This window comes from Pteronotus mesoamericanus, unplaced genomic scaffold (assembly GCF_021234165.1).
Source record: "Pteronotus mesoamericanus isolate MK-2021 breed Mesoamerican mustached bat unplaced genomic scaffold, CSHL_Meso_final contig_82, whole genome shotgun sequence".
Classification (NCBI taxonomy): Eukaryota; Metazoa; Chordata; class Mammalia; order Chiroptera; family Mormoopidae; genus Pteronotus; species Pteronotus mesoamericanus.
Window position 1 is genome coordinate 1146245 of NW_026555265.1, and position 22060 is coordinate 1168304.

The 22060-nt window shown below is 42.7% G+C and overlaps 1 protein-coding gene across 1 annotated transcript; it reads left to right on the forward strand.

Moving 5' to 3' along the window:
- Window positions 1-1413: 1413 nt before the first annotated feature.
- On the forward strand, window positions 1414-15686 carry LOC129079969 (nmrA-like family domain-containing protein 1). Its single transcript, XM_054585256.1, has 5 exons — window positions 1414-1480; window positions 6238-6476; window positions 6990-7239; window positions 10175-10365; window positions 15422-15686. Exons 1-5 carry the CDS (start codon window positions 1441-1443, stop codon window positions 15599-15601), a joined length of 900 nt encoding a protein of 299 aa, XP_054441231.1. The 5' UTR covers window positions 1414-1440; the 3' UTR covers window positions 15602-15686.
- Window positions 15687-22060: the final 6374 nt, after the last annotated feature.

Sequence of the window (22060 nt, forward strand, 5' to 3'; positions counted from 1 at the left end):
ACTTGCTCTTCTTACTTCCTCATCTCCCAATCACACAAAAGTTGCAGCCTCAAACCCAAGAGGTTCAATTCCGATCTCATTTAACCCTGAGGTCTGCTCCTGCTCCTCCACTGCCCATCCAGTTGGCAGTTATTTTTGGTCCTTTCTCTTCCTTGCCTTCCCTTTTGCCACTTCCAGTCAAAGATTGGATCAGTATACCTCCTAAACATCTTTCACTTTACCCTCCTTGTCACTGCCTATATTGGTTTAGTAGGGCTGCCATAACAAAGTACCACACAGTGGGTTGATTAAAAAACACATTTATTGTCTCACAGTCCTGGAGGCCAGAAGTCCAAAATCAAGATGTTGGTGGGGCTGGTTCCTTCTGAGGGTTGCGAGGGAAGGATTTGTGCCCAGACCTTTCTTTCCTTGACTTATAGGCGGCCGTCTTCGTGATCACATGGTGGTCTCCCTGTCTCTTCACATCATCTTCCCTTTGTACATATTTCCGTGTTCAAATTTTCTCTTTTTCCAACGACACCAGTCATACTGGATTAGGTCCACTTGAACGGCCTCACTTAAACTTGGTTACCTCTGTGAAGACCCTATCTCCAAATGAGGTCACACTCTGCTGTATTAGAGATTAGGATGTCCACATATGAATTTTGGGGGGACACAATTCACCCCCAAACACTGCCTCTGTTCTAGCCTTTGTTATTTCTTCCTCGTATCATTTCTTTAGTCCCCTTAGGAGTAGCCGTATTTCCAGCATGGCCTTCTTTCCACCCAGCCTCCACCCTGCTGCCAAAGGATCACATAAAAACTGCTGTGGCTCTCAGGATAAATCCAAGCTCCTTGCGATGGCCATCAGGCCCTCTGTGTTCTGTCCCCTGCATCCTTCCCAGTCTCACCTCTCACTACTATTGTTGCAGCCATCGCGAGCCCTGTGTCATAATTGCCATGCCTTTGAACTTGGTTATGTGTGTTTCCTCCTGCCTGGGGTACTCTCTCACTGGGTCTTCAGGCCAGCGTCAGCATCCTCTCCTCTGAAAAACCTTCCCTAACACCTGCAATGTGGCTTTTATGTCATTCCCCGATAACCTGTGTCCCCTCTGCCATTTCTCTCTACTGTACTTTTATTTACTAGTTTATCTCCCTTACAAGATCTGGATCATCAGGACCTCTAGTTCAATGTCTGGTATACCAAAGGCACTCATCCACATTTACTGAACCCATAAGTGAAGGAATAAATGAATCCTGTTTGGAAAATTGCAGTGTCATAGTGAGCAAGCTCACTGGTAACTACAAAAATTTTACAAAGGAGGGGCCAAAAATTACACAAAGGAGGGGTGTGGTAATGTGATGTGGCTTACAACTCACATACTTAAAGAGAAACTCATTCAGCTGCTGTCACTACTCGGAGGAAAATTGGGCTACTGCACTATTTCTTTGTCCAGTAACATGACCAGCAAGAAAGTAATTGCAGTTTTTGGAGCAACAGGTAAGAAAACCCCTTACTTCAAAGTGCATGCTGACTTGGCTTACTTTCCTGTCTTGTTTTAAAGTCAGAGCCTGCCGGCATGGGCTGAACAGAGAGACCTCTGGAGGAAATTAAGAAAAGTGTCCTGTTGCTTGAGTTTCTGATGTGGCAAAGGGGCTGGGGGATTTGATTTTATTTGTCAGAAATGATCTCAGTGGGCCAAGGACAACTGACATATTCTCTCTTTCTCAATTGTGTGCTGACCTGTTGGTATCTTTCATTTTCATAGAAATATACTCTGGAGACTTTTCTCCACGCACTCCCTGACAAGTAAAAGGAGCAAGTGCGAGAGGCCCAAGGGTGTGCAGGAGGTGTCTCGCGCCTGACCAATTCCCCAGCGCTTCTGAGAGGGTGGAGCGGGTGAGGGTAAGGAGAATGTGCTGAGTGGGGAGTGGACAGATTACATTATTGCCCAGGGCTTGTCCCTAGTTCAGTTACCGTGGCATTCTGGGTGTGTTTGGGTGTTTGAGTTAGGTTTGCCCGATTTTGCCCGATTTAGCAGATAAAAATATAAGATGCCTAGTTAAATTTGACAGGGACATGTGTTAACCCTTACCTTGCATGTGTTTGCACATCAAACTCTAAACAGTGCCTGCCATTCAAGTGCAACTGTAGACAGAAAGGGGGTTCTATGAAAGCACCCTCACAGGGTGATCTGACCATAAATTTCTAACTGGTAAGGTCATGGTAGGTAGGCATGCCCAGGCATATAACTTCTTTGTAAAAATCTTATCTTTGCCTAAAGCTGGTCCTATCCATTGCTTCTGTGCATCTAGGTTAACACACCTTTGAAATAAGCCTTAACCACCCTCAAGAGAGCACATAATCTTGTTAACTATCCTGTAATCCAATCCTTGCTTTGCTTTCTGCCACCTTCCTATATCTTCCTTATGTTCCTTTCTTAATTTCAAATGCATAAAAGTAACTGCAAAACTGTTATTCTGTGGAGTATTTGAGATCTTGCTCCCTGGCGTATGTCATCAATTGGCGTGAATAATTTTTTTCTTTTTTCCTTTATTTATTTTTAAGAAGGTTGTATTTATTTATTTATTTATTTTAGAGAGAGGAAAGGAGGGAGAAAGAGAGGAAGAGAAATATCCTTGAGCGATAGATACATTGATAGGTTGCTTCTCACACCGCCCCCAGCTGGGGACCTGGCTGGAAAACCAGGCATGTGTCTTGGCTGGGAATTGAACCGGCGACTTTTCGGTTTGCAGGCCAGCACTCGACCCAGTGAGCCATATCAGCCAGGGAGGCTCAAATAATTTTATTGCATATGCTGCCAAAGTGAGCACTCAAACTCTTACAAAAATTCTCTACAGCTTTTGACATTTCTTATGTTGACACTGTCTGCAACATGGAATCACCTGGTAGGGAGCTGGGTCCAAGAGGGAACAATCCAGAATAAGCGAGGAAGGTCTAGAACAACTGAGTATGTCTAGAATGGACACTCTGGGGGCTGCTTTTTCGGGCTCATAGGTTTATGTTATGCCTTGCTAATTTAAAGGAACAGGGCAAAGATGGATGAATTCTTCACCTGGTTTGGGTCTTAGTAAAACATTCAAAGTGGGAGTGATTACAAAGCCAGTCCTACTCTTATTCTTTCATACAGGTCCAGGCAGAACTGTTCACCTCCAAAACTAAGAGTTGAGAGCACAGAGGTTTCAGTTTTTTCATTTCATTTCATTCATTCATTCATTCATTCATTCATTCCTCCCCTAAACTTGTGAGGTTTTGTATGTGGCCCCTTTTTGCCCACAGTTCAACATACAGATGTGGAGAACTTGCAGTTTGCCAGAGAATAGTCTCAGCACATGATTGGGAAACAGGGATGAAGAGTAAACAGTTTCTGTCCTCAAGGAGGGCCTAGTTTAGTAGGAGGGTTATACAAAAACAATTACAATAGTTGATGATATGGGCTGAAGTGTGTCTCCCCGCAAAATAATTCATATGTTGTAGCCCTAATTTCTAGTACCTCTGAATTTGACTGTATATGCAGATAAGGCCTTTACTAAGGTAATTATACTAACGTAAGACCATGATAAGGGTCCCTAATCCTATTGGACTGAAGTCCTTTTAGGAAGAGGAAATTTTCACACACAGAGAGACAGACAGGAAGGGCTAAAGTGCGCAAAGCAAAGACCAAATGAGGATACAGTTAGAAGGCTCTCCATCTACAAGCCAAGGGGAGACATCTCAGGAGAAACCAAGCATTAGCAACACCTTGATCTTGGACTTCTAGCCTCCAGAACTGTGAGAAAATATATTTCAATTGTTTAAGCCTCAATCTGTGGAATTTTGTTATGGCAGGATTAACAAACTAATAGAGTGAACAAATATTTTATACTGAATTTTATTTTTATAGATGTGAATATAATAGTTTTAAAAGTCTACCCACAATTCTTACAAAGAAACCCAACAGATCCTGCCCTTCCCCTTTCCACATTTAACTCTTCTCTTTGTACTGGTGTTTGTCTCCATATTTCTGAAAATGTAATGTGCTCTTTATTGACTTCTCAGTTTTAGATATTATTCATTGTCTTTAGTTCTCTCATATCCCAATCCCCATGCACATCCTTTTTCTCATCCTTTGCATACAATTTATAACAACTTGTATTTTTCATATAAATGATGAACTAATATGGACTCTTACTATAACTATGTAATTATTGTTCATATTTGACTCATGTAGTATGCACTTTCTTTTCTCATATAGTTTCTTGTTTTCCCTGAAATTAATAATTGCTTTTATTTTTTATTTATCTTTCTTTGTACCTATGGCTCATTTTTTCCCCTTTAATCTATTCTGTTTTTTTCTCTCCATGGAGACCTTCTTCCTGGAATGCTGCCTTTTCCTATTTCAGTCTTTCTAGGATGCTCTTCCCCATTATTCTAATAATTCTCTTGGCCTTTCTCCTGGGTTCCTCTTGCTTGCTTTACTTTGTCATTTTGCTGGAGCCCATCCTCCAACAGCTTACTGAGAAAGAATACACAGGAGTTAAATTTTTGAGATCTTGAATGTCTGAAAAGGTCTTCATGTAGAATGTTTAGACTCAGTTGATCATTTGGCTAGGTTTAAAATTCTAAATAGAAATTAATTTCCCCCCTAAATGGCATGACTCCATTGGTTTCAGTGTTATAAAGAAATCTGGCACTATTTTTATTCCCCACCTTTGAATTAACCACACTTTCATCAAAGTTCATAATATTTTTTATCACCAGTGTTCTGAAATTTCACAATTAATGCAAATAATGTAGAACTTTATTTATTTATTATGTGGGTACTCAGTGCCCCTTACTCTGGAAGCTCACTTGTAATCCTTAAACTTTGGGAGATTATTTTCTTTGATAATTCCATATATCCGTTTTCTCTATTCTCTCACTGTGGAGTTCCCCTGGCTTGATCTATGATCTCTTTACTAGTTTCCATTCCTTTGTGTTTTTTCCCCTTGTAACTCTAAGAGATTTCTCCAACTTTTTCTGCTGAAAATTTATTTCTGCTATAACATTTTAAATTTCTGAGAGCTTCATCTTCTCTTCTGAATGCTCTCTCTCCTTCTCTACTGTCTCCTCCCTTTTTATTGGTGCAGTATGTAGAGGTAGTCTTCTGAAAGCAAAATCTTCTCCAGTCTCTGAAAATATTAATTCTTTAAAATTTCTCTTCAATGCATTGTTTCTGTTTCATTTTGTCAGTTTATTTATATTGGTTTTGTTGGAGGCTTTCTTCAAACATCTGGTGACCTTTGGCTCTCTGCTCATATTTACTACTAGATCACTACACTTCGGCTGAAACTCCTTGTGTGAAAGCGGAGCTCATTGAACAGCAGATCCTATAGGGTTCTCAGTGGTGAAGCAGTTGGGATTCCACAGGAAACAAGTGCTGCACTCTTTCAGAGAAGGCAAGGGAAAAATAAAGGTGGAAAGGGAAGAGGCCCATAATAAATAAGTAAGCAAAAGGAGGAAGGAGCAGAGGGCAAGAGAGATGGCCACAATTCAGGGAGAGTAGCAACATGGAAATGGTCACTTCTTCTCCTGCCCTTGGGTCTCCTGCTGATGTCTCTCATTGGCCAGACCCAATCTGAGAGCAAGAGAGCCCATTGATGGAGTCCATATACGTCAGCCTCCCAGGGCACTAAGCAGGTGAAGGTAGATCTGAAGGCACAAGAAACATATTCAGGACAGGTATCCAACTAATTTGATAGAGGATCCCAAATGTCAGTAAATCAGCACAGTACCTGGCACATATCACAGGGCATTCAGTAAATATTAGTAAATAAATTAGGCAAATAATGATCATGTCATCAACGGCTTTGAATGCCATAAAAAGAAAGTTAGCAGGTTTTCCAATTTTTAAAAAAATATAAAATAAGAAGCTCTTTTGAAAATAAAATTGTGTGAAGAACCTCAAAATAAAATCTATAGTCAGATAAAAGTAGATTTCCCCGTTGAACCTGGGTGGCAGGTCTGGCTTCCCGCTCCTTTGGCCTCGTGGTTGCCAGGCCTCTCCCATTCTTTCTCTGCACCACAGATTCTCTGGAGGTGCCTCTGACCAGGCTGCAGGAAACCTGGTTTGAAAACCACGGTTGCAAGCTGTGGGGATGCTGCCTGAAATAGTTATAACCGCTGCACTCTGAATGATGGGACTTCCCTGACCAACTGTTCTGCAGTGAACATCCTTCCTGATTTCTTCCTCTATTTCTTCTTCCCCAATCCTGCAGGAGCTCAGGGTGGCTCTGTGGCCAGGGCCATTTTGGAGAGCAAACAGTTTGCTGTGAGAGCTCTGACCAGGGATGTGACTCAACCGAAAGCACTGGCGCTCCGGGACCTTGGTGCCGAAGTGGTAAAAGGGGACCTGAATGATGAAGCATCAGTGGAGGCTGTCTTAAAAGATGCCTATGGGGCCTTCGTGGTGACCAACTTCTGGGACCATCTCAGCAAAGAGAAAGAAGTGTGTCAGGTGGGGACACCTCTGAGCCTTTCTTCTTACCCTCCCTGGCTGCTCTGCCTTCCCTTGAAGGTGCTTTGAGAAATTTGGAACTTAAACACAGAAAAGAGAATGTGTGAGTGTGTCTTCATTATGCCCTCAAGTTTGAAATGGTGTGCGGATATAATTCATTACCAGAAAACATTATTATACTATGTGTTGTCTCAGGTATTCCTGAGCCTCTTATATAAATAAATGTGGCAGTTGATCACAAAAATAGTGATAGCCTAGAGGAAGGGATCAAATGTTTCTGACTGTTCCCACCAAGCTACCTCTTAGCTTCTGATGGAGTTCAGCATTTTGACATGGCGGAGCCACTAATACTGGTGGCCTCTCAGATAGTAGCTTGAGTATATTTTGGTTCTGGAAGAACTTCCTCTCAAAGGAGGACAATAGGAAAAGGAGGGGTAAGGGAAACCAACACCTGCCCTCTTGTCCATATTCATATAGAGAAATCTATATAAAGAATTGATGTTTGTTTCTCAGGGCAAGCTGGTGGCAGATATGGCCAAGCGCCTGGGTCTGAAGCACGTGGTATTCAGTGGCCTGGAGAACGTCAAGCGCCTGACAGGTGGGAAGTTGGAAGTTGAGCACTTTTCTGGAAAGGGAGAGGTAGAAGAGTATTTCTGGTCCATTGGTGTTCCCATGACCAGCGTGCGCTTGGCAGCTTACTTTGAAAACTTTCTCACCATATGGAAGCCTACGAAAGCCTCTGATGGAGATTACTACACCATGGGTAAGTGGAAGTTTGCAGTGAAAGTTAAACAGACACCTGCTGTCCTCCCCTCCCCCTCCCTCTTGCCCTTCCTCCCTCATTTCAGTGGACATATATCATTTGAGTGCCTCCTATGTGCTTAACCTCCATGTGAAGTGCTGAGAGGGATACGGCTTTGTTTTAGACTTCACAGAGAACTGGTTCTTGGACTGGAAACACAAAGGATTTCACTTCCACTCTTAACAATCTGATGCTCCTTATATAAGTTGTGAGCTACATGACCTCAAGCCTTAGTTTCCTCATGTCTAATGAAAAAGTTTGGACAAGGTGACTTCTAAGGTCCCTTCTAGCTCATCCATCTGAGCTTCTGTGGTAATAGGAAAGACATTCTTCTCTTGACCTGGGTCCCATGGTCAGAATATCTAGAGGGAACTGGGGATCCCCAGAGAAAGAGTCTGATTCTGTAGGTCTGGACTGGGGCCCGGAAGATTACAGTTTCAACAGGGATTCCTAGTCATTCCAATGCTTCCAGTCCACTGGAATTTGTCCAGAGTCCAAGGTGGCTGCATGGGGTGGAGGGACTATGGAAGTATCAACAGCAGCAATTCAGTCTTTTTTTTCTCAGCACATAAGTGAGACTTATCAGAGGTATAACTAGTGACAGTCAAAGTCAACCTGGAGCACCTGCCATGCAACAGATGACCTGAGTAATAGTTTAACAAGTGACTAGTTAAATGTATAAACGTGATACAGCACTTTTTACTCCCACCTCCTTTCTTCCTATGCCCTTACCAGATTTCAGAAGCCAGCTGTCTGACATTTCCCAGGTCCTGAACTAAGGCATTGTAGTCTATCAGTTAGATTGGCCTGGGTGAAGAGGTGATGCCCTGAATTACTTCTGGTGCCCATTTCCATGTGGAGCCCCAAAGTCTGTAAAACCCAGTTTTAGGTATTTCTGAGGCTCAGGAATCATTCTCCACATAGAAATAGCTAACACTTACTAAACACTTACTAAGGGCCTGGCATTGCGCTATTTACCTTCATTTTACAGATTAGGAGACTGAGGCAAGACAGAGTAAGTAACTTTCCAAAGATCATTAATAAGGCAGCGCCAGGACATGGACCCTGGCAGTCTGACTCCAGAGCCATAGTCCTTCCCACTGTCCCATAGCTGCTTTTAATCTCATCACAAGACTCTCAACTCCCAAATAAAAACAAACCTCAAAGTCAGAACAGCTTAGCTCTGAGTGCCTCAAAAAGTGCAAACTGCTTTACCAATATAAAATACAATCATAATTTAATCTGAGCAGGCAACTGGCCGATAAAGAAATTGAGGCACGAAGCTACGTTAGCTACAAAAGACTAAATATGATATTTAGTCCCTGACCGCTAAGCCCGAAGTCACTTTTACACTGGATTGAAGTTCAGAGACCTTGATTCTTGTCCTGACCTGTTGCTTCCTGGCTGTGAGGCAGCAGGCAAGTCAATAGACTTTGTTTTTTCATTTAACAAACAAGAGTTCTGGGACTAGACAGTGTCTACTTTGGGTTCGAGCCTCAGGATTCTGGGATTCTGGGAATCTGTGAGAGGCTGTATCGCACTGTAGGAGGGACACAGTCTTTGGAGTGACATGTAAGGATTTGAACCCACTTCTCGCAAGTACTTGATATTCCTATGTTTCAAGGTTATTTTTAAGATTAAACCAGCTAATATATTTGTTCGTTCATTCCTTTATCCATTCAATGAGTACTTGAGAGCTTCCTATGTGCCAGTCATTTACTGGGGAATCAGTAGTAAACAGTTCAAAACAAACAGCTCTGCCCTTGTGAAGCTCCTATTTGGGTGAAGGAAATAGATAATAAACATCTATTGGGGTGAAGGAGATAGATAATAAACATAATAGATAAGTAAGGCATATTGCATGTTAAGAGGTAAGTACCACAAAAAAATTGGGCAGGGTAAGGCATATGTGGAATGCTAGCAGTAAGGAGATGGCACGTGAAATTTAAACAAGGTGGTCAGTGGGCCTCTTTGAGAAGGCAACATTTGAGCACTTTCTGATAGAGCTAGGTGGTGGGCTTTTGGGTACTCAGGGTAAGAACATTTTGGGAAGAAGGAACAACTACTGTGGCCAGAACAGAGCAAGGAAAGGAGAGTAGCAGGAGGTGAAGCCAGAGTTAACAGAGGTCTGATCCTGTAAGGCACTGGCTTGTCTTTTGAGGGACAGAGAGCCATTGGAGGTTATGGGCAGATATGATGTGAGCTGACGTTAGTTTTACAGGCTCACAGAGATCACGAAAAGGCAAGAGTGGAAACAAGGAGACCAACTCTGTAATAATCTAAGTCAAAGATGATGGTCCAAGGTGGCTTGGACCAAGGTGGTAGCAGTGAAGATAGTGGGAAGTGGTCAGATTCTGGACACACTATGAATAGGACTTCTGGAAACCCCCCAAAAGATACGGGGTTTGAGAGAAGTGTCAAGCTGACTCCAAGATTCTTGACTTGAGAAACTGGAATGATAGAGTTGCCATTAGCTGAGATGGAGAAGTCTGTAGGGGGAGAAAGTTGTTTGGGGATAGAGGAATTCATACTGGAGCACATTGAATTTAATGGTTATTAGTCACGTAAGGATGTTGAGTAGGAAGTTGGACAAATAGAGTCTGGAAGTCAGCAGTGATGCCTTGGTTGGAGATATAACTAATCATACTTTGCACACAGCAGATGTTTAGTAAATGGGCACTTTTTAAAAAAAAGTCAATACTCAGGTATTATGGTATTTTCTCAAACAAAACCTTGAACTTAATACTGCATGGATTATGGCCATTCAGTATACATTGCTTTCCTATACCTTTTAAGTGGTTGATTAATTCAAGTTGGTGGGACCTACCAAGGATGTGATGTAATTAGCTATTTTTATCCTTTTTTTTTTTTTTTTTTTTTTTTTTTTTTTAACTAGCACTGCCTATGGGGGACGTACCGATGGACGGGATCTCTGTTGCTGATGTTGGAGCAGTCGTCTCTAGTATTTTTAATTCTCCGGCAGAGTTTTTAGGCAAGGCCGTGGGCCTGAGTGCAGAAGCACTAACAATACAGCAATATGCTGATGTTTTGTCCAAGGCCTTGGGGAAAGAAGTCCGAGATGCAAAGGTGAGTTCTTAGGAGTCATATATATGATCACAAAAGTCCACCATGGGTCACACCCCACTGACTTACAAATTCTGGTAGACTTTCCATGAATTTAGGCAGGCTTCAGCTTAGGCTATTGGAAGAAATTGAGGAGGATTTCAGTTCCTCAAATCTCTCTTGTGTTAGTGCTTCTCAATCTCACACTTACGGCTTTATTTCTTTGGCTTAAGGTTAACCAGCTTGTTAGAATAAAATCTCCATTGGGTGGCAAGAGCTTAGTATCTGAAGACTGAGGTACAAGTTTTTCATATATACTACCCAACTCTCCTCTCATAAGCACTCATTGCTGATCACTCTAGTCTGCCAGAGCTCGCTGGTATCGGGCAAGTTACTTAGTCTCTCTGCGCCTTAGCTTCCTCATCTGTGCAGTAACATAATAGCATCTACCTCAGGATGTTCTAGTGAAAACTAGAGAGAATATATTTAAGGGGCTTAGCATAGGATTTGGCACATATATCAAGTATCAATTGGTATCTATCAAGTACCTCTTATGTACCTGGTGCTATGTTTGAAGAGTTTATAGCAAAGTTGGGGTGAAAATGTTAATGCACATGACATCACAGAGATCAGTACAAGACGGAAACACTATAGGTGCTTAGAAGGGTAGGAGAAGGCTTCATGGAAAAAGTGGCTTTGAGGTGATGCTTGAGGATGGGCAAGACTGTCTAGGAGGGAACAAAAGGACCGTCCTGGCTAAATTCTAGAACTTCAAATTCTCACCTGGCTAGATCCACATGAATGAACCAGAGACAGACAGTATGGTGAAGGGAAGTAAGCAAAATCCTGACTCTGCCCTTACCTATCTGTGGAATCTTGGCATGTTACTTAACCTCTCCAGCCCCAGTTTCTTCATATGCTAAAAAAGTTATTATACTCTAGCGGGATTGTTGTGAGGATGAAATGAGGTATAAATGGCAAGCACTTGATAATTAGTAAACCCTCAATAACTGATCATGGTACAAATCAGGTGGGCATGGCCTGACTAGAACATGGCTAGGACAAATCTTTTACAGAAAAGTGAGAGAAACTGATGACAATACACATTACCAACCATTTCTCCAAAGCAAGTGTTGATAAAAGGAAGGAGAACAGGGCTTCTGAGAAGGAAGTGCATGTTTGTGTGTGCCCCGCAGAGCTGGGAGGAGGACCCATGCTTCTTTCGAGCTGGTAGGCCTTAAGTAACCAGCTCTTTGCCTCTCTTGGCTGCAGCCCCCCCAGCTGTGAAATGAGAATTTTGTTTGGATGATTTCTAAGGTCCTACCCAGCACCAACATCTCTCTAGAGCAGGGGTCTGCAAACTAGGGCTCACCACCTGCTTTTTTACATAAAGATTTATTGGTACACAGCTGCACCATTGTTTATGTACTGTCTACAGCTGTTTTCATAGTACAATGACAGAGTTGAGTAGTTGTGACAGAGCTCCTATGACCTGTAAAACCTTAAATATTTCTGTCTGGCCCTTTAGGAAAAACTTTGTTGACCCCTGCTCTAGAATATTTCCTAGAGTTCGAGACAGAAAGTTGGTTGTTGTTTTTATCTGCAACTCTTGGTTCAGTGAGTCTTGAGTCTTAAGGGGGTACCTCAATTCCAATTCCTCATCAGGAACTGGAGCTGTGAGGCTAAGAAAAAAAAATTGAAAACTATTTCAGGTGTCTTTAATGAAGAAAATAAGTTACCTCCAAACCCAAGAAGACAGCCAATCACTTAAAAGATGGACTCATGAGAGGATCTGCAAAGCCACTTGTACCTGGGTGTAAATACACTTCTCAGGGACTGACCCTTCTACCAGGGCATACACATTTGGGTCTTATATTCCTTTTGTTTCATGGGGTTTTAAATCTGTAAGGAAGATGGGGAGAAAGGCAAAGGGGTGTGGGCATATGGTATGTGTGTTCATTCTTAGAGGACTGGGCAGGCTTTTTTTTCCTTGTCTAGGAAGATCTTTATCTGCTCTTCAATTCTAAATGATAACTTTGCTGGGTAGAGCAATGTTGGCTGTAGGTCCCTGCTTTTCATGACTTTGAATACTTCTTGCCAAAACCCTTCTAGCCTGCAAAGTTTCTTTTGAGAAATCAGCTGACAGTCTTTTGGGAACTCCTCTGTAGGTAACTATCGGCTTTTCTCTCGCTGCTTTTAAGATTCTCTCTTTATCTTTAACATTCAGCAGTTTAATTATGATATGTCTTGGGGTGGGCTTCTTTGCATCCATCTTGTTTGGGACTCTCTGTGCTTCTTGGACTTGCATGTCTATTTCCTTCACCAAATTAGGGAATTTTTCTTTCATTATTTTTTCAAATAGATTTCCAATTTCTTGCTCTTTCTCTTCTCCTTCTGGCACCCCTATGATGCACATGTTGGATTGCTATAAGTTGTCCTAGAGGCTGCTTACTCTATCCTTGTTTTTTTGTATTCTTTTTTATTCTTGTTGTTCTGATTGTTGTTTTTTGCCTTCTTATGTTCCAAATCATTGATTTGATTCTCAGCTTTATTCACTCCACTCTTGTTTCCCTGTAAATTATTCTTTATTTCAATTTGTGTATCCTTTGTTTCTGACTAGACCTTTTTTATGCTGTTGAGGTCCTAAGTTCCTGGAGCTTCCTTACAACTAGTGTTTTGAACTCTGCATCTGATAGATTGCTTACCTCCATTTTGTTTAGTTCTTTTTCTGGAGTTTTGATCTGTTCTTTCATTTGGGCCATGTTTCTTTGTCTCCTTGTTTGCTTTTTGTAGCCTCCTTGTGTTTGTTCCTATGAATTAGGTAGAGTTGCTTTAACTCCATGTCTTGGTAGTGTGGCCTAAGGTAGTAGGTGTCCTGTAGGGTCCAGTGGCACATCCTCCTCCATCACCCAAACTGGGTACATAAGGTCTGCCCTTCATGTGTGCTGAGTACACCCTCCTTTTGTAGTTGAGACTTGGTTGCTGTTGGCAGGTCAATGGGAGGGATTTACCCAGGCCAGTCAGCTGCAAGGACTGGATGTGACCACTGAACACCAACCTCCGCCCTCTGTGGAGGTTTCTTTAATTCCATAGTTGTCAGACTTCCATTCAGCTCGATTTCTGATGGTTCTGAGTGATGGCTGTTACATAATTCAGCTGTAATTTTAATGTGGTTTTGTGAGGAGGCGAGCTGTGTTTACGTATGCTGCCACCTGTTGTGGACCCTAGATATTTTGGATGGCTCAGGACCTTCCAAGCATCTCTTGGTCACATGCCTGATCCTTGACTATTCTTGGTACATCAAATCATTTCACAATTCCTGAGAAACTTCTCTGGCACGAAAAGTTCTAGGGCATTAGAAGCTGGAAGTTCTACAGAATGATTAGTGCAGTTCTTAGTAACCAGCCTAACTGATGTCACTGCGCAGTGCTCCTAAGCAGGGAAATGCTTAGACTCCATGCTACTCTGGGAAAGGATGCATATGGCCACAAGGTGGCGCTCCAGCCTCAGCAGTCTGACTTTCCCTCCCAAGTCTGGTCGGAAGGAGGCTGCGGAAGTGCTTCCGTTGAGTCCATGACCCTGAAAAAACTCCCATCTGGAACTCTGGTCTGGCTGAAAATGTCTGTCGAACCCCCAAAAGAATATCGTTTTCTCACAAAGTGAGACACAACAAAAACAGATCTCTTGCCTTCAAAAATCTGCAGAAAAGAATCTTTTATTTTACTAAGGGATATTAATTATCGTTATAGGATGAAGGAGCAACTCAAGGAGACAGACATTTTTTAAGTCATCTTCCACGCTTCTCATGTAGTCTTCTTACTGAAAGCTTCTATTTTCTGATTTTAAAATACCAAATGCTTATTTCAGAACATACAGAAAATTATAAAAAAGAAAATAAAAATCACATATTTTAGCTTATCAGAGATAGGAACTGTTAAGACTTGCCACATTTTCTTCTAGTCTTTTCCAAGTATATATATGTTTATATCTAGCTTTTTTATTTAATTGTATTATGAGCACTTTCTGTTTTGCTAAAGTTCTTCAAAAACATTAATTTTAATAACTGCATAATATTCTTAAAGTAGATGTACTATAATTTATTGTCTCTCCTTTTTTTGCACATGCAAGTTATTCTTGATTTTTTTATTGTTATAAGTGACACATGATAATCATTGTTTTATATGAATTGTTTGTGTGTTACATTGTTCTGAGGCCAAGTAGAAGAGCAAGGTTAGAGTTTATCTCTGGGGGTCAAAGACAGATTACATTGGATCCAATAGTCAGAAATGGGTTTTGCTAATTCAAGTGAGGGGGGCTGTTGATCTAGTTAGTGTCAGAGGGACCCAAGAGGTGGGTTTTGTGGAAGGTGACAGAAGGCAGCTCAGTAAATGTGTGATGGGCAGCGTTTGTTTGAGCCTGGGCCTGGCAAAGTCTGGGATGGTTGACGTCAAGTTGCTCATTTCTAATCAAGGAGGATAATGATGAAGGGACATCAGCCAGGAGGAAAGGACAGAGAGCCTGATGCCAGGGTGTGTGGGGGCCTGGACGCCGCATGGAGGGCTGGGTGGGTAGACTGCGAGGGCTGCTGAAGGAATCCCTTGAAGAAAGGGATATGAAAGCTGGTCCGATGAAGGGGGCACAGATCCATAGTACCCTATCCAAAATGCTTGGGGCCAGAAGCCATTCAGCTTTCAGGAGCTTTCAGCTTTTAGATAGGTTACGTTCTATGTGCATCATGTAACATCACCATTTGGGGGAGGGGGGACAGGAACCTGCAATCAAACACATCAATATCTCTGCAGAAATATATATGACTATTTCCACTAAATGGCATAATTAAAGGTCATAAATAGCATCACATAAGTTCAGATCAGAATTAGTCCAGAAAAGTCAGTTTGCTGTCAAATTGCTTATTTAAAAAACTTGAGAGTTTCTTGGGTTTTGGTGTTAGGCTAAAGAACTGTGGAACTACATTATCATTAAGGTGAATAATTTGTTCTCAAAGTATTTTAAGAGAGAGCTAAAGCATTTCTTTTTTTTTAAAAAAAATAATATATAGTGTTTAACTTGTTCTTAAAAGATCACCATGGAAGCTTACGAGAAGCTGGGATTTCCTGGAGTGAAGGAAATGGCCGAGATGTTTCGTTTCTATCACATGAAGCCAGACCGTGATGTCAAGCTCACCCACCGACTAAACCCCAAAGTCAAAAGCTTCAGCCAGTTTATCTCAGAGAACAAGGAAGCCTTGAAGGGCATTTAAGCTTTCAAACAGGCCCCTGACCACACAAATGTCCTCCTCATTCTGGTCCTCTTTACAGCACATGTCCATTTACAGAACAGAAAAGTTAGAATGCAGTTGTTTGCAACACCAAAGGCTTTCCTAAAGTTCTCTCTTAAGTAGGAAACATGGAAATGGTGATGGAATGCAGTGATTTGATTCCCATACAACTTTCCAGCTATTGATAGGATGGTACACCTGTTTGGTTAAGTAAGAAACCTGGAACCTTTTGTAACTCTGTGTCCCCAGCAGTCAAGCAGCCTCACAAGGCTCTGGCCTGAGGAACTTGGAGCTTCTTCCCTAACGTGCACGGGGGGCGGCCACTCAGCTTTCTCCTACCTAAATGGTCTTGAGTCCTGGCTCTGAAAAGCCCCTTGGCAGCTCCAGGTGTTTCTTAAGCGCATTATCACTTTCTCAATGAACTTTTAAGTAATCTTAATTTCTTAAAATAAAAGTCGTTGTAGGGAACCTTCTGGGGAACACGGCATTCAATGAACAAGCACAAGTGTTAGAGACTCTAAACTTCAGTTTTTCTTCAAGGTTGACAGTTTACTCTGTGATTCATTCATTAAATCATCTATTGAATCATTCAGTTATTCATCAATTTATTCTCCTGTTCTTCATTTAGGCATTTCACAAACTTTATTTTTAGCACCAGTACTAATGGTGCATATGCAAACTTCTCTCCCCTCCCACATGTTTTCTTATCGTAGTGGTTCACGCTTCAAAGGCTGCCATGGCTCCTTTTCAGTTTGTGGTTGGCTTCATGCCTGCTAGGGCAAGGGGGCCATCTAACCACTTAGCTGCAAGCTAAACCCAGTGGCTCTGCAGTAGATGGAGGCGGGAGCTTGAGGAAGGGGCTGGGAGAAGGCAAGGAAGTAGAAAGAGGAGGTGAAGGAAGGGTCCCCATAGTATCTTCGTATATCTCTGGCTTAGCATTTTCTACATTGTATAGTCATTGCCTCATTTACTAGTCTTCATCTTGGCTGTGAGTGACTTGTATTCCTCTTTATCCTGGTGTTTGGCACATGAGAGTTGATCAATAAATGTTGGTTGTCTAAATGAGTGAGTAAAGTTACTTGATCATATCATTGCAAGAAAAGGGAAATGAACAGGCCCCTAGAGTGGAGAGTGTTAAGAACCAGCAACTGGTATTCAAGGGCAGGAGGTTCTCCACTTCTGGGAGAGGCAGGCAGGCAGTGAACGGGGCTGGGAGCAGCTGAGCAAGGGTGGCACAGTGGTCCCGGGGTGAGAAGACACAGTGGCCAAAGATCTGACTCGGAGGAGAAGGAGCCTTGGAGATGCCAAATATCAGTCTTTTTGGTCTTTTGAGGCATCCAGTGGTACGTTGTGTTAAATGAAATATGTTGATGTTATTGCAGACAAATTTTGATTCCTGGGAGGAAATGGCAGACCAAATGCATTTGAAGACTGCTCTCCTTTTTGTATCCTCCATGCAGTAAATTCAATGCAACTCAAGCTCTCAACCCTGGGAAACAGGTCTGGATAAATTCATAAAAAGAGAAAAGCAAAACAAAACCCTAAACTAAAAATAGGCGATTTATTACTTGCCCGGATCGGCCAGGCAGGAGGAAGGGCTGCTGTTTCCTAAGTAAACCTCAGCATCCCCTAAATGTGGGGTTGGTCTCAGGCCAGAACCTTGTGACCAACACAGCAGGTCACCTGGCCTCCTTATGTGTTGGCTGGATGGCTGGCTGGTTTTTTCTGCTTTTGAAACAAGGCAGTGGTAGCCCTGGGCCAACCCTGCCATTGTTCCTACGAAGCACAAGAAGCTCCACCTGAATTTAGAAGTGAACTTTACAGTGGCCCATTTGAAAGGTGACTGTGTCTTTTAAAGGGCCTGGTTTGCATCCCCATCTCACTTGACCAAAAAGGGGAAAGAACAGGAAATATTAGTCAAAAATATTTCATATTTGTTGACTGTAGACATTGGGCTTCATCACCCTCTTCTCCCACCTCTGACAATCTCCAGGCCCAGGGAGGGTAAAGCTTCCTTTTGGAGTTTCTCAGAGTAGACACATGGGGACTCAAGAGAGGCATAGAAAGTGGAAATGGGGCTGTGAACTGCAGTGAACAAAGCCACCCTCTGTTGCCCCGGAGTGGGTTGGTTGGGGGTGGGGGCGATGGAAAAGGAACGATGCAGGAAGAGATGTCTCTGTGATTCTGGAAATGTTCCTGGAAACCCAAGCTATGAGGTCAGATCATGCTTGATGTGCTTCCTGCCCTGCCTCTGACTAGTTGTGTGAACCTGGGCCAGTTGCTCGACGTCTGTAGTCTTCCATTTCCCCATCCTCACAAGGAACTGCTAGAAGGACTAAAAGATTGAAAGTATGAAAAGCACTTTGGACAGTCTTTGGGAGATAGTAAGTGCTCAGTAAACAGTAGCTGTAAGTGATATTGAGAATAATTCCTGCCCTTGCTGCCTTCACACAGCACCCTGACCTCCGAGGCGCCCGTGGGCTGCTCCAGGTCTTTCCTACCTCCTCTGCTCGCCCGCGGGCACTGCCGGTTCCTCGTGCCCTGACTGCCCTCTGCTGGGGGCCTCGTCGCGGCCTGTCTTCCTGTGCCCGCCACTAGATGGCAGGACAAACATAGCATGAGGAAGGGTTACTCGCCCTTCATCCCTGGTAGATTTCTCCGGGGGCTTTCTTCCAGAATGAGGCTCAGGAGACAGTAACATTGCGCATATTACAGCTCTTCAGTCTCCCTCTTTCAGGCTGTCTCACTCACCCTGCAGGGTCGCTTCAACGAACATGTGCTGGGCACCTTCCCTGTGCCCGGCGGCACTGCGGGATTCCGTGCCTTCTGTGTGCCTAATTAGGGATTAATGAAAGGAGAAGATACGAGGTATTATTAAAAAGCTCCAGCACCGATCCAACCCACTGCAGAAAGACCCCCTCCCCGCCCCCGGCCCATCCCCCTGGCCAACGGCGAGCCTACTGTGGAAACAGGACCCCCAGGCGCCAGCCCCAGGGGCACGGAGCACACTGCTCGATAGCCCGCGGTCAGGCGCAGAGCCTGGGGGTGGGCGCTCCTGCCGCTGCCTCTCCGCCGTCCTCGTCAGTTCTTCTGCCCAGGGGACCCTTCCAACTTGGGAGTCCCATCAAGGCTGCACAAGGGGCAGCGACAAAGTCCCCAAAAGGAATTCAGGGCACTGTTAGGAAAAGGAAGTGCACGCTGGACAGGCCCCAGCGTCCACTCTCCAAGCAGCCGTTCTTTGGCAAAGGAGTCAACTTCTGGACTCCTCGCAGAAGCGAACAGCACTACTTTGAATATACCCCAGAGGATAAGGCTTTATAGCATTTCACATGGGCTACTTGGCTGTCGGTTGCAAGAGAATTAAAACTGTGAGCACCCTTTGACTTAACAATACTACCTTAAAATTTTCTTAAATTTTAAGAAATTTAAAGGAAGCTATTTTAAGGAAAAAACACAAATATAGATAAAAATAAAATTTCCGGGATTTTATATGAAAGTATCATTCATGAGAGGAGAAAAAAAAAAAAAAGGAAATAAGCTAAATGTTCTTCGTTAAAGGAATGGATAATTAAATTACAGAGTAGTTATAAAATTTCCTTAAATTTTAAATTCTTTAAAACTAGCACCTGTTAAAGAATTTTTATGGAAAGAAAAAGCTTATTGTATTTTAAGTGAAAAATGTTGGAGGTAAAATACCATTATATCTGGTTTAATTCCAATTGTGTAAATTATACATGTACATAGTGAAATATTGAGAGAAAAAGCACCAAGATGAGATTTTGGTTGATTTCTATTTTCTCCTATTAAGTTTCCCCTTTCCTGCAGTTCTCCATAATGAAAATATGTCAATTAGATGTTGAAATTTATGTAAAAAAGTTACCTTTACAATTAAACAAATATCATATTTTGTCCTAATTTTTCCCTATGTCATGGCAATTATAATAATTATTTATGAATGTTTGCTGTGTACCAACACCATGACAGGAGATGTATGTAGAAACTTTCACTAAGTCTTTGTACCAACACTGTAAACAAGATTATGTCCTCATTACAGATAAAGAAACATGCATGCTTCAGAGAATTCAGTAATTTGCCCAAAGTCACCTAATTAGTAGGTGACAAAGCCAGAATTTATATTCAAATCTATATACCTCCAAAGTGAGCTTTCCAACATATCGGAATTTTGATTAGTGCAATTCTCAAGTTATGAAAAGAGTTGGGTCATCAAATTCATTCCAAATTTAGTTGTTTGGAATTTGAGACATATTATCTCTTAGAAACACTGTAGAGATGAGACACCAACCTGCATAAAGATCAACCCTCCAGTCCTGGTTGGATAGCTAAGTTGGTTAGAGCATTGCCCTGATACACCAAAGGTTGCAAGTTTGATCTCTGGTCAGGGAAGATACAAGAATCAACCAGTGAATGTATCAGTAAGTAGAGCAACAAATCGATGTTTTTTTCTCTCTCTCTCCATCCCCCCCTTTCCTCTCTCTCTCTCTAAAATCAATCAATGAAATAAAAAGATCAACCCTCCAAAAACTGGTGAAATCGCATCTACTCATATGCTGTGAAAACACAACTTTCAGTAAGATGTTTCCTGCAAACATGTTCCCTGCAAGCCCTTTCTCCCAGATGCACACACAGAGAATAACGAAACTGATGTTGGGGTGAGGACAGGGCAGTCTGTGGGCAAGTCACAAGGAGAACAAGCCATGTATGGATACAGAAGAAGAAAGTGGAGCCAAGGTGTGCCTCAGAGCACAAGCCGTGGGGTCTGAATGGCTGACTGTGAATGCACCCAGGATAGAGGTAGTGGGTTGCGTATAAAGAAGCCCTGTACGGAAACCTGGGAGCCCACAGGAGGTCGTCAGGGCATTAAATCTAAATGTTTTCAAGAGCCAGGCAGATAATTGAATGAAGCAGGCCAGATATAACACAACAGGGAATGGTGGGGACAATGGCAATAAGAGATTGCACGACCCCTACAGGTATTGAGTTAAAATGTAACAGAAATACAGTGACATCAAACATAAATTGCCTCAGCTGTTCCTAAAAGGATGGTTTTCTGATCCTAGTGTATAATAGCTAACCTTCCAATTTTGTGGAAGGGTAGGGACATGATGGGCCTTTAAGGACTGTGGGTGGAGGGCTTGATCATGATGAGAAAGAGCAAGAACAAGTATCAGGGTTCCCTGCTTTGGAAATGGGGAGAATGTTGGGTGAGGGCTGAGGGGTGGACGAGCTGATTGGCAGCAGCCGCTCCAATTTGTATGTCATTCCAGATGAAGCGTTCCCTCATTGCCTCTAGCAGAAATTGGGCCATGGGGGAAGAGAAAGAAGAAAGGAACCAGCGTTTGCTGAAAGCTGTCCTTTTTCATAGTTATCATTTCACGTAAGCCTTATTATCTCTCTAAAAATTTGGTGTATGTGGCAGAGCAGTGAGATGTTTACCAAACTTGTTTCCTCGTCTTCTTGGGCACACAGCTGGAACTCATTTCTAAGTGTTCTTTGCGATTAATTGCAGCCATGTAACTGTGATCTAGACACTAGCGTGTGAGCAGAAGTGATGCGTGCCATTTCTAGGCCTAGGACCAAACTCTTCCACTTGCCACACTCCGTCATCTTCTCCCCTCCCTACTTTTCAATCGCCATCTACAAGCTGGATAAACTTGAAAGCCATGTTTAGAAAATGGTGAAGCCAGACAAAGAAAGCACCCAGGCACTTAACTCCCCTCTTGGAGAAGAGCAGCCGCAGATTAGGAACATGTGTTCTGGACCTCAGGCAAATCAGAAATAAATTTCCATAATGTTAGGGCCAATTAACTTTTTTGCGTGTTTATTAAAGCAGCTGGCATTGCTGTAACCAATATGGTGTTTTTATGCCCATTTAGAGAGAAGCAAATTGAGACTCAGGCCAAATAATTTGCCCAAGATCACACAACTGAAAATGAATCAACTTGAACCCAGGTTAATCCAGGTCCCAAGCCTAGGCTCTTTCTCTGACAACATTTCTATAACAACAACTGTTTCCAAGGTAATCAGTAAATTCTGCGGTGACTAATTTGTGATTTCTTGTCCTATAGTAACCGACTCCACCCACCCCCAAATCCAATTGGTGCCTCCAAAATGCAAGCAAGTGGGAAGAGAGAGCATAATGGGAGCGGGGGACTCAACCACTCACTCTACTATCAATTTGCAGAGGGGGAAACACACAGGCATTTCCCAGGTCTCTCTCCTATGAGAGCAGAGCGGGGTCTGTCGATCCTGGGAAGCTTTTTGATTCCCAGTAGTACACTTGCTTGTCTCCCTTGTTCATTAACATCTGTGTCCCACCAATCTGGGCTCTGGCTTGAACTCTGTGAAGCGCTCCAAAAGGCTCTTGCTACCTCTTTGTTCAAACAGACAATGGTTGCAATGACAAAGAGGAAAATCAGATGC

What these genes read in the sequence shown, in the direction of transcription:
- LOC129079969 (XM_054585256.1), top strand. Translation starts at nt 1,441, where the DNA reads ATGACCAGCAAGAAAGTAATTGCAGTTTTTGGAGCAACAG. An exon ending in AAGAGAAAGAAGTGTGTCAG is followed by an intron (nt 6,477 to 6,989) that starts GTGGGGACACCT and finishes TTTGTTTCTCAG; the next exon opens with GGCAAGCTGGTGGCAGATAT. An exon ending in AAGAAGTCCGAGATGCAAAG is followed by an intron (nt 10,366 to 15,421) that starts GTGAGTTCTTAG and finishes TGTTCTTAAAAG; the next exon opens with ATCACCATGGAAGCTTACGA.